We start from the raw sequence: 16,193 nt of genomic DNA on the forward strand, positions 1-16,193 counted from the left end.
AAAAATGTGAAGTTTCATGTGTGCCATTGAATGTTTACCAAAGGGTGACCTCAGCAGAGGAGGATTTTATTAATTGGGTGGATAGGATGACCTGTTCTATGGCTATCAGTCAGCCTCTTTCCCCAGACACTCCTGTCACTACTTAGTAGGATCCTGAACAAAGTGGCTATGGGTGCATGGTCGCACTTCCACTCGCCAAGGCCGTCCTAGTTAGAGCCACTGCTGAGTACCCAATCTGTCAACAGCAGAAACCAACACTAAACTCTCCGTATGCATCATTTCTTAGTGTCGTCAGCCAGCTACTTGACTGAAGCACGCTGGACTTCTTCCACCATGGAAGGGGAAGTGTTTTGTTCACACTAGAATACACACTTATTCTGGATATGGATTTGCCTTCCTGGCCTACAGTGAGTGCTTCTGCCAAAATTGCCTTCTGTGGGCTTACCACTTACCACGGTAGTGGCCTTATCCACTCTCATGGTATTCTACACAGCATCACTTCTGACCAAGGGACCCATTGCAGAGCCAATGAAGTGGGCATTGGACCTGTGTTCATGGAGTCCACTAGTCTTACCATAGTCCCCATCATCCTAAAGCACTTGGGTTAATGAAATAGTTAAATGACCTTTTAAAGACTCAGTTATGGCACAGCTAAGTGGCCATACGTTGCGGAGTTGGTACTGTCTTCCGGGATGCAGCGTATGCTCTAAGTCAACGTCTGCTATATCATGCTATTTCTCCCATAGCCAGGGTTCAAAAGTCCAGAAATCAAGGGGTAGAAATAGAAGTTACTTCACTCACTCTTAACCTCTACAAGAAATCCACTAGCAAAATTTTTATTTCCAGTACTGAGCTTACTTACCGCTGGTCTAGGGAGGAATGTTCCCCTAGATGTCACCACATGACACAACAAGGATTCCATTGAACTGGAAGTTGAGACTGATAGCTGACTCCTTTGGGCTCCATAATGCCCCTGAATCAACAAAGAGGAGGATCACTATCCTGGCTGGGGTGACTGATCACCCCAAGGGGAAAGCGGGTTGCTACTAGTACTACACTACCTGTATTTTAGTACAACACTGCCTGTGGTTAATGTCAGTGGACGGTTGTGACAACCCAGTGCAGGCCTCAGACTGCTAATGGCTCAGAGTCTGGGAATGAAGGCTTGGGTCACTCCACCAAGCAAAGAACCACAACCAGCTGAGGTGCTTGCTCAGTTAATGGGAATATGGAACGGATAGTGGAAGAAGGTTGTTATAAATAACAGTTATGACCATGAGACTAGTTGCAAAAAAAATAGGACAATAGTCATGACTGTTTCTTTATTGTTTTGATAGGAATGTTTATATATATCAACCAGATTTTTTGTTTTCTTTCTCTCTTGTCCTCTTATCATTTAACATAAAATATGTCAATGATACTTAATTTTATACTTCAGTATTTAGATTAAGGGGTTTCAAAAGGAGTGTGAATCAGGTAGGAGATGAATGAATATCAGCAAAGACAATTTTTTAAAGGTGGGGGAGGGGGAAGGTGAGGGAGAGGGACGTTGTATCCTCTCCTGAGAAAAGAGTTAGTGTGGTCATGGTTTTTTGGGGATTCTGGTATCATTTAGATGGAAGTACAGTTTTGTAACTATCTTTATTAGGATATTAAGTGTGGTTAAGGAGATGTGTATTGGTACCAAGTTGACATGGGGTGGATTGGGATGGCTTATGATGTGCCAACTTGGCCAAGCTGAACCACATTCCCCAGAATTCTCATTCTAGTATGTTGCTGTTAGGGTGGGCTGCAGGAAGTCTCCTGAGAGTTACTGGGCAGGAGAGAGGCTACAACCATTACTAGCGGACATACGTTGTTGCTAATCAGCTGGCTCACCTGGTTGGTGTGAGGCCGCACCTGGGCTTGCAGTTGTTCTCTTCCCCTGGATCTTCCTTGTGGTTGTTTGACACCTGATCCAGCTGTATGTGTTCAACTCCACAGTGAAGGGTTCCATTTCCACAGGATACCTTTGTCACAAAAGTCAGAGGCAACAGAAATGGACACGGGTACTAGATGGCTTGTGATCTTCCTTTCCTGACTACCTGCTTGTGGGCTCTGGGTCTCATGGAGACTGGTTAGCCAGCACCCCAAATGCATTGACAGACAGACAGATACATAGATGATAGGTAGGTACGGAGGTAGGTATCATTTGTTCTCTGGTTGAACTCTGACTGATACAGGGGAAAATAGGACTCTGAACCCAGAATCTTTGGCCCACACCCCTACTGTGGTGTTCTTTTCTTCCTTTTTTTCTTCTGGTCATTAAAATTTGTGGCTTTATTTGTCTTTCTTTGAAACACATGCAAACGTGGGTTCTTTTTCAATTTCTTTGTTCCACTTCCACAGCAGGCAAAGTATTACCAGTGATTTTCAAAAATGAGTGTAAGCAAATCACCTGGGGTCTTGTTAAATGTAGGTTCAGCTTCTGTAGGTCTGGATCGTAATTTTTAATAATTTCCTAGGTGATGCCTGTAATATTACTTGTATTCATTTTCTCTTGCCACCTTAACAGATTACCACAAACTCAGTGGTTTAAATAATATAAATTTATTATTTCATACTTCTTTAAGTCAGAATTCCCAGTTAGCTGGTTTCTCTGGGGCACCTGGGTGGCTCAGTCAGTTAAGCATCTGCCTTTGGCTCAGGTCATGATCTTAGGGTCCTGGGATCAAGCCCCGAGTCAGCTCCCTGCTCAGATGCTTCTCCATCTCCCTCTGCTGCTCCTTCTGCTTGTGCTGGTCTCTCCCTGTCAAATAAATAAATAAATAAAATATTCAAACAAACAACCCCTCAGCTGGTTTTTCTACTCCAGGTTCCACAAGGCCAGAATCAGATTGTTAGCCATTTGGGTTCTTCTTGGTAGGCACTTGGAAAGAATCCGATTCCATGCTCATTCAGGTTGTTGGTGGAATTCAGTTCAGAACTGAATTGCCCATATCCTTATGAAAGAAAGCGAAGATCTGAATCAATGGAGGTACACTGTGTTCAGGGATTAGAAGACACAAAACAGTAAAGATTTCAGTTCTCTACACTGATTTATAGGTTTAATATGGATCCTTTCAAAATCTCACCAGGAATTTTTATAGAATTTATTCTAAATTTTATATGGAAAAGAAAGGGACCTAGGAAAAACTAAAGTTTGAAAAGAATAAAGTGGGAGGAATCACTATGCCTGATGTTAGGGCTTACCGTCTATCTACAGTGATCAAGGAAAGGTAGTGCTGGAGACATGGAGTTCAGTACAACAGACTGGAGAACCCAGAAGCAGAGCCACACAAAAATGCCCAGCTGATTCTTCGCAGAGCTGCAGAAACAATTCAGCAGAGGAAAGGGAGTCTCTTCAGACAATGGTGCTGGTGCAGTTGGGCATCCACAGGCAAAACAATAAAAATAGCCTGAACTTCACACCTTGTACAAAAATCAGCTCAAAATGAATCATGGACTAAAATATAAGACCTAAACTATAAAGCTTTTAGAAGAAAAGATAGGAAATCATCAGGACCTAGATTTAGGCAAAGATTCTTAGAATTGATTTCAAAAGCATGGTTGATTAAAGGAAAACTTAATAATCTGGTCTTCATCAAAATTTGAAAGTGTTGCTCTGTGAAAGACTGTTAAGGATTAAAAGACAAGCTACAGATAGGGGAAGACATTTGCCAACCATATCTCTAACAGAGGACTTGTGTCTAGAATATAGAAGAACTCATCAAATCTCAAGCAACAAACAATTCAGTTAGCTATGGGCAAAAGTCCCATACGGGCACTTGACCAAAGAACAGCCAACATCGGCAGGCACCATTCATGCTCCACATCACCTCTCAGGCACCCTCAGTTACAGGGTGAACGTTTTTCTCTTCGTTGCATGTTTTTCTCAAATTCTGTCAGATGAATTTAGACACCTTTCTCTTTTTAACAGAAATACCAAGGAGAGGACATTGTGTGACTGGCCGGCAGCTCAGGGAGCACAGGAGTAATGTGGACGAGTCCATCGAGAGGTGGCTTACCCGGAGCGAGGCTGGGGCGCAGGGCAGGGAGGGATCAGAGGCGTGAGAGACCAGCTCCACACCAGTAAGCCTGGATGTGCACGGACTTTCATTTTTAAGTGGCTGTCTACTCAGCCTCAAGGGACAAACTTTCACCAGCAGTTATGGCGCGGTGCACCTGGATGTAGTCCTCCCCTTGGTGACGACCTGTGAACGTTCACGAGCAGGTAGCACATGCTACGTGTCTCCTGTAACTCAGCCAGCACCGTGCAGGTGCGACATGGGAAGACCCTTACTCGTTCTCTTGCCCACCAGAGTCAAGAACATGTGCTACCAGATCCCAGGAAGTCTTAGCCGCGTATGCTGTCTGGTTCTGTGTGGCCACATCCTTCTTCAAAAAGGGCATTGTGGCCTCAATGGCCCCATGTTTGGCACCAGATTTTTTTAAAGAAAGGCTGACAGATTTGGTCAGAAAACCAACGGCCCTTTTTAGATTGAAGCAATATTTTTAAAAAATTTTAAGATGTATTTATTTGAAAGAGGAAGAGAGAGCATGTAAGCAGGGGGAGGGCCAGAGGGAGAGAGAATCTAAAGCAGACTCCACGCTGAGCGTGGTGCCCAGTGTGGGGGTGAATCTCACAGCCCTGGGATCATGACCTGAGCTGCCATCAGAAGTTGGCCGCTTAGCCAACTGGGCCACTCAGGCGCCCCGGCAGTTTTTACATCTATGTAAACAAGAGCAGGAACAGGCACACGTGTTTGCCCCGTGTCCTGTGTCCCACAGGATGGCACCCGAGGAAGCCTTGGACGGCAGCGCACACGGCAGAACATCCTACTGGTGCGGTGCTGCCGCTGGGCCGGCCTTTCTCCACAGGAGAGGAAACTGCCTCCCGACAGTCTCCACGCTGGTTCGGGGAGTGGCAGGTGGCCTCGTACAGGCTCCGCACCGTGCTCGCCCAGTCTCATGTTCTGGGTGGGCCACAGGCCTGGAGCAGCTGCTGCTGAATCCTGGTCTGTGCAGCACCTGTGTGGACAGGGTTGCCAGGCAGACTCACAGAACGAGGACAGACATGGATAGGACATCTTAGAAGAAAGTTTGGTTCTGCTCTTTAAAGATAGAGACAACTGTTCATCTTTGATTCCTTAGTGTGTGACCTAACACTGAGATTTGCTGGATGAATGCTTGTAAACACAGAGTTTGTTTAGAAACAGGAAAGAAAAGTTTATTTCTGGAAATAGGAATGTGAACACTGTGGTCTCTAGCAGTAGGGATTTTATGTTAATAGGAGAGCGCACGTAGAATCAGTCAATCTTCAGAATCATTCATTCATCAAGTCTGCCAGGTGCTGAGCATACAGTAGTGAGCCAGTCATTTATTTCTGTCTCTCAGCTTCATTCCGACCCTTCTCTGTCCTCATCTGTAAGCAAGGGAGGGAGGCACAAACATTTCCTCGGTTCTGTCAGTTGGAATAACTGGAAATCAGAAGGTGGGGGGTGTGGGGAGGAGCATGGTTAAAAGTTTTAATTCTGTAGTGAACACCCCAAACTACAGTATTGTAACGGTCCGTTTTATGGGTCAATATGACCAGACCATGGGGTGCCCAGACATGTGGTCACACATTTTTCTGGGTGTGACTGTGAGGATGTTTCAGGAGGACACTCACATCTGAACTGGTATATGCATAAAGCAGAAACTGTTCCCTAATGTGGGTGGTCAAACACCTGAAGACCTGAACAGCACAGAAACGCTGATCCCACCTTGATAAGGGGGAACTCCTCTTGCCTGCCTGCCTGCCTTAAACTGGGACATGAGTCTTTTCCTGCCTTCAAACTCAAACTGATACATTGGTTCTTAGTTCTCAAGCCTACTGGCTTTTGGACTGGAACTTACACCGTGGGCTTTCCTGCTTCTTAGGCCATAGGACTTGGACCGAAACTACACCATTGGCTCTCCTGGGTCCCAGCTTGCCAACTGCAGGTCTTGAGACCGCTCAGCCTCCATAATCATGTGAGCAAATTCCTTATAATAAACCTCTTTCTGTATATTTATATCCTATTAAATATGTTTCTCTGGAGGACCCTAATACTAGGTATACAGAAACTCTAGAAATCATGCAATGCATTTTTATTGGTCTAAGAATTCACTCAAACAAAATAACCATTTGGTTTTTACTGTAAATAATTTACATTAGGATTTGTTAGATTTGTGTCCCCTAGGTCCCTGAAAGCTTTGGAGTACCAGGCCTTGGAAGCTGGCATAAAAGCCAGGACTCGGACAGATCTGCAAAGGATTTTGGATAAGCAGGGGACAATTTATCACAATGACAAAACCATTAACAGGGCAAGGTGACCAGAAAACCTTGCTATATTCGAATTCCAGAGTCTTCAACTGATATGATAAATGGGGAAGAAGCTATTGTTGCCAGAAACCAAGTGAGAAGTGTGGGCAGATGCAAACACAAAAGTGTATTTCTCCAATAAGTTTGCAGGAAAGCAGTCATCCTGGAATGCTTTTGTAGAAGCAACTGCATTTGAAACATGAAATACTAAATACTACAGTTGACCCTTGAACAACAGGGGATTAGGGGCAGCAACCCCCCACCCAGTTGAAAATCCACATATAATTTTTGACTCCTCAAAAACTTAATTACTAATAGCCTACTGCTGACCAGGAACCTTACCAATAAAGTTGATTAACATGTATTTTTTGTTATATGTATTATATACTATATACTTAAACTAGAGAAAAAATGTTAATAATAAGAGAAGATATACTTACAGTACTGCATTTGTCGAAAAACATCTGCAGTATAAGTGGAGCTGTGCAGTTCAAACCAGTGTTGTTCAGCGGTAACTGTGCTTCTGTAATGGTGACTTGAAGTTTTCTCACAAAACTGAAAGTTCGACTATCATGAGGGGAAAAAAAGAAGATCTACAAAGTGTGCTTAAGAAAAGCAAATAGGCGGGGCGCCGGGGTGGCACAGCGGTTAATCGTCTGCCTTCGGCTCAGGGCGTGATCCCGGCATTACGGGATCGAGTCCCACATCAGGCTCTTCCGCTATGAGCCTGCTTCTTCCTCTCCCACTCCCCCTGCTTGTGTTCCCTCTCTCGCTGGCTGTGTTTCTCTGTTGAATAAATAAATAAAATCTAAAAAAAAAAGAAAGAAAAGAAAAGCAAATAGGGGTCGTAGTGGCTCAGTCGGGTGAGCGTCTAACTCTTGGTTCCAGTCTAGTCATGATCTCAGGGTCCTGGGATTGAGCCCCACATTGGGCTCCATGCTCAGCAGAGTCTGCTTGAGATTTCCCCTCTCCTTCTGCCCCTCCCGCTCATGCTCTCTCTCTCTCAAATGAATAAATATTAAGAAAAAAAGGAAAAACAAGTAGATAGCCTGAAGAATTAACTCAATGGCTAAAACCGTCATCATGAATAATAGAAGAGATGGTGCCACATTGGTGACTGGGAAATTAGATTGTAAGAAGACCAAGATGGTTGCACACTAATAATGGGGTTTTGAAACCATAAGTGATACTTGCTTTAAATATCTGGTATGAATCTACTGAGCGTAGGGAAGTTTGAACTTAGCAGGCCTAAGTCGTGATTCACAGTCTACCACACCTTCTGGTGGAGTGGGTCGTGGGCAGGGTAGCGTCTGTGGCTTTAGAGAGCATGTGCTTAGACCCAAGAGGACTGAAAGCTGAGAACCAAGATGCTAAGCATTAGCAAATTCATTATTTTATTCTGATTCGATTAATTTTCACACTGTCTGCGTAGGAGTATTTTCTCTGCAAAGAGCAGCAATATTAAAGAATGGCATTCCATGCCTGGCATACATTCACAGTGATTTCATGATGAAGAACCTAAGGTGTTCCCATGAGAATGCCTAGTCTGGCCAAGAAATGTGGATTCTTTCTATCACAGTAACCTCACCCTCACCCCGCCAATGTGATCTGCAGTCAGTGTGATCTGCAAAAAATGTACTAGATTAACTCAATCTAGAACCTCAGAATCAGACACAAGCTCAAACGGATATGGTGAGAAGTTCCTCAGAAATCTAGAGGATATCATATCCAGAGCTACAGGGTCAGCTCATGTTTTACACTTAATGAATGTTTATCAGCACCTGTGTTCAAGGCACAGAGGGGAGTGTAGGACGTCACGGATCTGACCAACTGATGGAGGATTCTGTGTAGGCAGAGCCTTCTGCCCAGGAGACTAATCATGAAGTGCTGGCTGGAGGTGGTTAGCCAGTCTGGAAGCCCACTTTAGTCCAGTAGGTGAGAATAAACGTTTCAGGTCCTGCCCTTTCCAGACAACTCTCCTGTAGCCTCCTATCAAACAAGCTGTTCCTCAGCCACCTTCTAGAAGGTAGAAGAGAATCCATCTCAGCCAGGCTCTCTGTCGTCTAACACAAGATGATGGGAAGCGGTCAATAAAGCCCAGCCCAGTTTCTGTGGTCAGGAAGGGCTGTGCGTGGCTTCGGTTCAATGAGGAAGGAGCACCCACCCTGCCACGTATGACGTGGGTCACTGTGATAGAATTTTTTTTCCGACGTGGCTCCTCTGGTGTTGAACAAGGTATGAGGTCCGGGTGAAGCCTTTTCCACAGGTGTCACACTGATAGGGTTTCTCACCAGTGTGGATTTTTTGGTGTTCAGTAAGGCTTCTGTTGCGAGTGAAACTTCTCTCACACTCATTACATTTATAAGACACAGGAGCCTCTACATGTTCCCACCAGCCTCCCACCCTCCCCTGACTCTCCCAGGTCTCTCCACGTTCAGGATCCTGCGCGTTTTTATCGCCATGGATCCTCTGGTGTCTCAAGAGGTGTGAATTCCGCCTAAAAGCTTTGCCACACATGCTGCACTGGTATGGCTTCTCCCCCGTGTGGATTCTGTGGTGTTCCAGGAGGCTGCAGCTCTGGCTAAAGGTCTTTCCACAGTCTTCACACTCATAGGGCTTCTCCCCAGTGTGGGTTCTCTGGTGTTTGATAAGGTCTGAGCTGTGACTGAAGGCCTTGCCACATTCTTCACACTCATATGGTTTCTCACCAGTGTGGACTCTCTGATGGATGACGAGGGCAGAGCTCCCGATGAAGGTCTTGCCACAGTCCTCGCATTCATAGGGTTTCTCCCCAGTGTGGATTCTCCTGTGCTTGCTCAGGCCCGAACTCTGAGCAAAACTCTTTCCACATTCATGACAATAGTGCCGCCTACTTCCTGTGGCATTTTTCTGCTTTCTTAACCTGTCCTCCTGTTCACCAGCTTCTGCACAGAGAGGAATCTGGGCAACGTCTTCACCCAAGTGGCACGGTATTTCCCCAGCCTCTTGTTCTGGACGTTTTTCATCTGGGGGCGGGTCCGTGATCTCAGCCTGCATGTCATCACCTGAAATAACAAGTGGCTAGACATGGTCAGTTATGCCCTGCCAGAGAATTCCACAGATGCCGGGGTGAGGATTTCCGTGCAAGGATAAGGATGGGAATAAAGGGGGACAACGGGTGCTGGGGAGGAAGGAGACTGGAGAACAGGCATGGGGCCACTGGAAGCAGGGTACACACTGGGAGTGGAAGAAGGTGGTGAGGACTGTGCTGGGGACATCCTCAGAGGCTCTAAGTCCTAAGGATGAAGGCAGGGCCCTGCACTGGGGCTGGACACTAGGAGGACTGGACAGAAAGCAGCAGGAAGCAGGTAAGCGTAAGGACTTGTGAAATGTTCTGTAAGAAATGGGGCAAACAGGAGCTTAGAAACTGATCCCTAATAAGGGATACGAGCAGTCATTCTGGTCCCAGACAAGCTCTGGCTTCAGTGCTGACAGCTCTGAGCTGGAGCTCCCGCTGTACCGCCACAGAGCTGTGTGAGCTCAGACCAAGTCAGGCTGTTCCCCTGATCTCTCGGTAGCTCTGCCGTCCATTCCAGGTCACTTCTCGCTCTCATGCTCTACGGTCCCATGGCCCATTTCCCGAGGCGGCCTCAGCTCTCCTCTGTCAAGGCCTGCAACGGGAAGGGGATCAGCACTGTGCACCTGCTGTGAGCGAGGCCTGTGCTGGGGGTTGCACCTGCTGCATCCCACTTCACCTGACAGAACGCTGGCAGAACAGGAAGGAGGCAAGGTCACGAGGGTTAAGGAGCTGGTCGCACATGTGGTTAGGAGTTGGGGTTCAGAAACGGTGGCTCTGAATGCAAACAGTTCAAACAGCTTCTCACAGCCCAGTAGGTTCTGACCGACAAAGGAAGCCATGAACCCCTAGGAGAAACCAGCACCCATCCGTCTTACCCAGGGAGGTCAGGCCGCCACAGTTCTCCTGCCTTTCATCTCTGTGGAAGCTCCCTTGAGGTGAATCCAGCTGTGTCCATGCAGGGGAGAAAGCCAGGGCCACATCTTCCGTCTTCAGCAAGCCCTGAAACAGCACAGGATCCCACCTAGTTCCTCTTCCCAAAGTCACGCCCACAGCTGGGCACAGGAGACCGAATGTCCCCTCTACAGGCTCTGCAGACCACGCCAGTACAGCACCGTAATACCCACTTCACCCAGTCAACAAAACAACACTAGAAGTAAAGAATCAGCGAGCACATGAGGATAAGTGTCTTATCTGTGAATCAGTATCCAGACAAAATAAAGGCCAACCCAGTGAAAGGACTGGAACCAAACCAAAACCTCTCACAAGATTTGCGGTGTGATTTTCAGCCAAGTAGTGATGGGGGCTCACTGACATGAATGGTTATTAAAATACAACGAAGTGTAAGTGTGAGGTGAGAACAGGGAAGAAAGTGGGATTACAGAATCTCAAGGATATGAAGAACTGGGTAAGAAAGTAAAATCCGGTTTAAGTAAAGACTGTTCAGATTGTATTATTAGTTGAGATAAATGGACATGCCTCATCTGTCCTCTCCACTTTTAAATTCCTTGAGAGCCAGAGACCATGTGTTTATACCCTAGTAACGCCATTTAAAAAACCCACAAAACTTGGGGCGCTTGGGTGGCTCAGTTGGTTAAGCGTCTGCCTTTGGCTCAGGTCATGATCCCAGGGTCCTGGGATGGAGCCCCGAGTCGGGCTCCTTGCTCAGCAGGAGAGTCTGCTTCTCCCTCGCCTTATGCCCCTCCCCCTTCTTGTGCGCACACACGCATGCTCTCTCTCAAATAAATAAATAAAATCTTTAAAAAACACTTCAAAACAAAAGCACCATCACAACAAAAGCTTCAGCTTGCATTTGCGGAATTGTCCATATTGAAGAAAATCCACTGAAGAAGGACCTGACCAGACAGACGGAGTAGGGAAGATGTGGGAAGGAAGCACAGACAGCACCCAAGCTAGTCATAAAATAGGAAAAGGCTCTTAATTAGGCACCAAGAAGTTAGACAATGACAAACAACACTGGCATACATGAGAAAATTAAAATCCCATCTAGGATTTGGGTGGGTGTAGGATATAGGGCGTGAGGGAGGGACCAGCACAGGATGCTCAACAGGGGGGCTCCAGCTCACCTGGGGCTCTGGGGGCAGCCTGGCAGCCACCACCGCGTCTCCTCTGCAGCGCCGTCCTGGGCCAAGCCCAGGAACCCGGAGAACTAGGAAGGAAAGATGCTCTGGATGAGATGGACCCTGGCCCCCAGCCTCCCTGGCCTGTGGATTCAAGTTCAAAAACTGGGCTAGTAAATTCCTGCCAGGAACTTCAGACAGAATGTGCTCCTTTCCCCAATGCCTGGTCCCTACCAGCTCCAACCCTAGGGCCCAGAGAGGCGTGGTGTGCTGTCAGTGTACAAAAACTATGCAAAAAGGGCAGGATCCTCTGAAGGAACGGTGAATTTAAGCAACATAAAACAAGCTTTTCATCTAAAGATCCTCTGAGTTTTGCTTGGGACAGGGAGAAAAACAGGATTTTGGTTAAAATGCCTTTAGTGGTAGCTATGGGCTTTCTTTGGTTTTGAAAAACCAGAGTCAGAAGGCGGGAACCCAAAACACACAGGCCTCTGGTTGTATGGAACTTGCTCAGAGTCAAAAGAGAAGAAGCATGAACTTCAGGCTTCCCCATAGGAAGCAAACTTTTAAAGGGGCACAAAACAGCTGGTTTAGGCTAGAACCTGTGTTGAGAAAAAAAGGCTGGTGCGTCTCAATGCTGTGTCCTGAGAGCCTACACGCACGTTCAGGACATACAGCCACATCCTGTGGAGTGAGTCATGCTGTTTTAATAACAGACCCAGGGTTCGGAAGGTTTATACTCTCATCTGCAATAGTCCTATAATCTGTGGGATATTCTGGCTGGCTCTACAGGTTCTGGTCATTTTCTTCTTGGCACTTACCGCTACCTGAAACTGCACTGTTGTGCTTCCCTGCTGTCATCCCCACTAGAACCTCAGCTCCACTGCAGCCAGGACTGTCTCACCAACAGCTCTCCCCTGGCACCAACAACATGGGCTACCACGTAGGAGGCTGCCATCATTATGCATGAAACGAATGGAGAACCAATTCTTTCCAAACCAAGTTTTACTTATTTATCTTTTTATTATGTCCAGGCTTGATTAGGAAAGCTTTCCACCATTGTTTAAAATTTCCCTTTTAGTCTCAAAGTAGAGTCAGTCAGTGATGGCCAAAGTAGTGGTCAATGGACCTATTAGGTGATCTTTAATGAAGCTGGATGAAGTCTGTAGAATTCAAACTGCCCAGGAGGTAACACTCACCTCTGTCTGCTGAGGCCTGGGATCCCAGAGATTCGTGCTTGAGCAGAGCCTTCATTGGCTGGAACTGGGAACTCCATGGCCTCTGAGCTGGTGTCAGCACTGCCATCTTGCAACAGAGTAGCTGCCTCTGGTCACCACCTGGGCCCTGGAAGTCATTCATTTATTGACTCATCAAAACTTCTATTATGCTTTTTGTATGCTAGTACTTTGTTTTCCAAGCGCTATTTCTAAGAGCCTTACGAATGCAGATAACCACTCTATGAGCTGGGTACTATTATTATCTGTATTTTTGTAATGAGCAAACGGAGGCCCAGAGTTGAAGCAACTTGCCCAAGGTCACCCAGCTATTAAGTGGTGATGCTAGGACTGGGGGTCAGGCAGAGGAACCCCGGAGCCCATGCTGTTAACCACTAGCGCGTGCTCCCTCGTTATATATATTGTGCTCTTATGAAGACTCTTTCGGAACTAGTGTTAAGTTCTCAGAATACTCGTTATCTTTTCTTATCTGAAAAGTGAGGGCAATCATTTCTCGCTTATAGGGGTTTTCGGACCAATAAGATGACAATACGTACAATCACCTAACTCAGGACCCTGTACATGGTCTTTCTCCATGAAAAGCGGGACTCCTTTTAGACATTTATACTTAAACTACAGTTTTCAAGTTACTTTCTCACATGCAGCTCAGAATTAACCACTGGAATGAGGAGCCTGAAGCTAAGAGCCTTGAAACAACTTCACTGCTCAAGGGCTGGAGGGCAGCAGATCTCACTCCAGAGCCCTGGGCTCCCAGTCAGTGCTTGGAAGGCTTGCCACGTGTCCTCTGAAGAAACATTCACAAGATGGCGCACAGAGGACACAGTCTCATAAGACATTGGTGAAGCAAGAAGACACTGGGGTGTTTTTGAGCCTGAGGTTCTTGGACTCCGTCCCAAGTGGTCCAGGAAAAAAGTATTTTAATCCTTACTAGCCCCTAAGAGAAATTTGGCAGTTCCTTCCATTATAAATGGAACCAACAAACCAATGTGGCATAAGCCACAGGACTTAGTCACAAATAGAAATTACAGATGTTTTCACCCCATATCACAACCTGGCAAACACTGTCAAAGTCACTTATGCTTTTAACCACTTTGAAACTCTACCAGTTACTGGGCCTGTCCCTAGCTCTTACTATTTGGTGCATTAATTTTAAAGAGCACATAGATAATTTTTTCACTAATTTGTTTCATGCTCTGTTAACTGTGTTTCAACATAACGGAGTTCTTTTCTAATCCTTCATGTTCTTACAAATACTAGTGTGAGGAGGGATCCAGGGACTTCTCCGGAGGGGCAACGAGGTTCACGATACAGAAAGAGACTGAGAACTGGCTCTTACAGAAACGCCCCTCACTCCGACCTTGAGACTTCTGGAAGAGACAGAGCTCAGCTCTCAGGTACTAAGCCCTTTGCCTCTACCTGCGGCCCTGGCTCCTCCAGCTGCGTCTGCAAGTACTCCAAGAGCACCACCACCTCGTCCCCGCTCTCCGGGTGCTGCTCCCGCACCCAGGCCTGCAGGTCCCCCGGCAGGATGGTCAGGAACTGCTCCAGCACCAGCAGCTCCACGATCTGCTCCTTGCTGTGGGTCTCGGGTCGCAGCCAGCGTCGGCACAGCTCCCGGAGCCGGCTCAGCGCCTCGCGGGGCCCCTCTGCCTCGGGGTAGCGGAAGCCCCGGAAGCGCTGACGGTAATTTTCTGAACCCCGAACAGGGCTGGCTGCCTCCACAAAGGCAGAGGCCTCTTCCTCTTCCACCTTTACGACCAGGAGCCCGATCTGGTTCTCTGCAGATTCATCATCGAAGGCCGTGCTTTCCTTCGATTCCCTAGCCATCCTGAGCCAAGGCAGCACTTGGACCTCACTCTAGTGGGCAGCTGTATTTCTGCCGAAGATTCCTGGAAGTGGGAAATCACTGTTAACCCGTGAAGTGCTAGCAGTCCCCAAGGCCTTTTCCTTGGGGTCTGCTCACAAGCCCATGAGTTAGGTGACCGCATTCTCCCCATTTTATAGAGCAGTCAACTGAGGCACAGAGAGGCTAAGAGACTGGCCCAAAGCCACACAGTCAGGACGTGGCAGGGGCAGGAACGGAACGAGGCAGCCTGACTGCGAAGAGCGGGCTCCAGTCCAGTACCACGGGGGACCTCAAAGACCTCGCCACTGACCTTGTCCGCAGACGGAGCCAAGCCGAGCTGCCCCCATTCTGGCGGCTGGTGTGTGCGTGTGACCCGAGAAACCCGTCCGCAAACGCGGGGAGGCGGCGGCCCGAGCCCGGAGGCGCACAAGGCCTCCCCGGGGAGAGGAGGGGGCTGCTCCGCACCCCGAGCTGGACGCGGGGCTGCAGTACTAGCGAGGGGAGCCCCGGGGGCACGGCCGGCGGGCACCCCCACACGCTCCGAAACTAGCGCCCCACGCGAGGGGCGGGGCGGGCCGGCGGGGCTGCAGCTGCGCAGACTACTTCCGGGCCCCTCTAGCCGCCACCCGGCCGGCACTCGGTGGTTGCCCGCCACCTGCGCGCCTCGCGCCGGGGCCGTGCTGCTGGCGCGAAGCAGGTGCCCCGCGAGCCACCGGAGACCTCCGGCTACAGCTGGCTGCGTTTGCCGATAGAAGGAAGGAAAGAGAACTTGTATTTTCTTGTTCGGTCAGAAGGAAACCCTGGGAAAATACGTAAGAAAATTAATAATTGGTTACCTGGGAGAGGTGAGAACTGGAATATTGCTGTTTTTAATATATTTTAAGTTTTAGAGCGGATTATGTTACCTAACGAAAGCATGAATTATACATAACTGTTAAGCGGCACGTTGGCTTGTGTACAGAGAAAATCAAGTTAATACTCATATAATGATTAATAAGAGAATGTAGCAAGGTGGTGTAATTTTTTAAAAATGTATCATCACAATTGCATTTCCTATCCCCAGCGCAAGTTAGAAACGTAATTGTAGAAGACAGCAGTTGCGTGAAGGGCAGTGGGAGGTACCGGCTTCAGGTTATGGAATCCATGAGTGAGGGAATAAAGGCACAGCGCGGGGAATATGGTCAGAGGTACTGTGGCGGTGATGTGGGCGACACATGGCAGCCACACTTGTGCTGAGCACAGCATCATGTAAAGTTGTCCAATCACTGTGTTGCACTCCTGAAACTAATATAAGTCTGTCAACTGCACTCAAATTTAAAAATGGGGAAAAGACATCTATTATAGGAGCAAAGAAATACATAAGATACCTTAATGGAAACATTATAAACTTTTATTTATTAAGTATACGTAATGGAGATATATATATGTCTGTGTATAGAGAAACTCAATATCATCAAGATATCATTATGACATTCCTAAGTTAGTGTACAAATTCAATGCAAAGTCAAGCAAAATCCCAAGAATGTGTTCCATGGAATTAACTAGTTTATTTTATTTTACTTATTTCTTTTTTTAAAAGATTTTATCTATTTATTTGAGAGTGAGCAACTGA

At 47.2% G+C, this 16,193-nt stretch overlaps 1 protein-coding gene and 1 long non-coding RNA gene across 4 annotated transcripts; one reads left to right on the forward strand and one right to left on the reverse strand.

Annotated features, from left to right (window-relative positions):
• Positions 1-2,608: 2,608 nt before the first annotated feature.
• LOC123794441 (zinc finger protein with KRAB and SCAN domains 4-like) lies at positions 2,609-15,145 on the reverse strand. Of its 3 annotated transcripts, none has more exons than XM_087857990.1 (7): positions 14,892-15,145; positions 14,152-14,624; positions 12,700-12,844; positions 11,507-11,589; positions 10,298-10,421; positions 6,805-9,408; positions 2,609-2,788 (listed from the first exon to the last, which is right to left on the reverse strand). In XM_087857990.1, exons 2-6 carry the CDS (start codon positions 14,560-14,562, stop codon positions 8,549-8,551), a joined length of 1,623 nt encoding a protein of 540 aa, XP_087714116.1. In that variant the 5' UTR covers positions 14,563-14,624; positions 14,892-15,145; the 3' UTR covers positions 2,609-2,788; positions 6,805-8,548. The 3 variants fall into 3 exon arrangements, with proteins under 3 accessions (XP_087714116.1, XP_087714115.1, XP_045656581.2); XM_087857989.1 differs by lacking the exon at positions 2,609-2,788 and adding an exon at positions 5,223-5,443; XM_045800625.2 differs by lacking the exon at positions 2,609-2,788 and adding an exon at positions 5,223-5,498.
• On the forward strand, positions 5,492-7,205 carry LOC148107282 (uncharacterized). The gene is made up of 2 exons (XR_015722578.1): positions 5,492-6,033; positions 6,243-7,205. It is a non-coding gene; the product is annotated as an uncharacterized LOC148107282 (long non-coding RNA).
• Positions 15,146-16,193: the final 1,048 nt, after the last annotated feature.

Source organism: Ursus americanus, chromosome 32 (genome assembly GCF_024610735.1).
Source record: "Ursus americanus isolate L20-20 chromosome 32, mUrsAme1.1.p, whole genome shotgun sequence".
NCBI lineage: Eukaryota > Metazoa > Chordata > Mammalia > Carnivora > Ursidae > Ursus > Ursus americanus.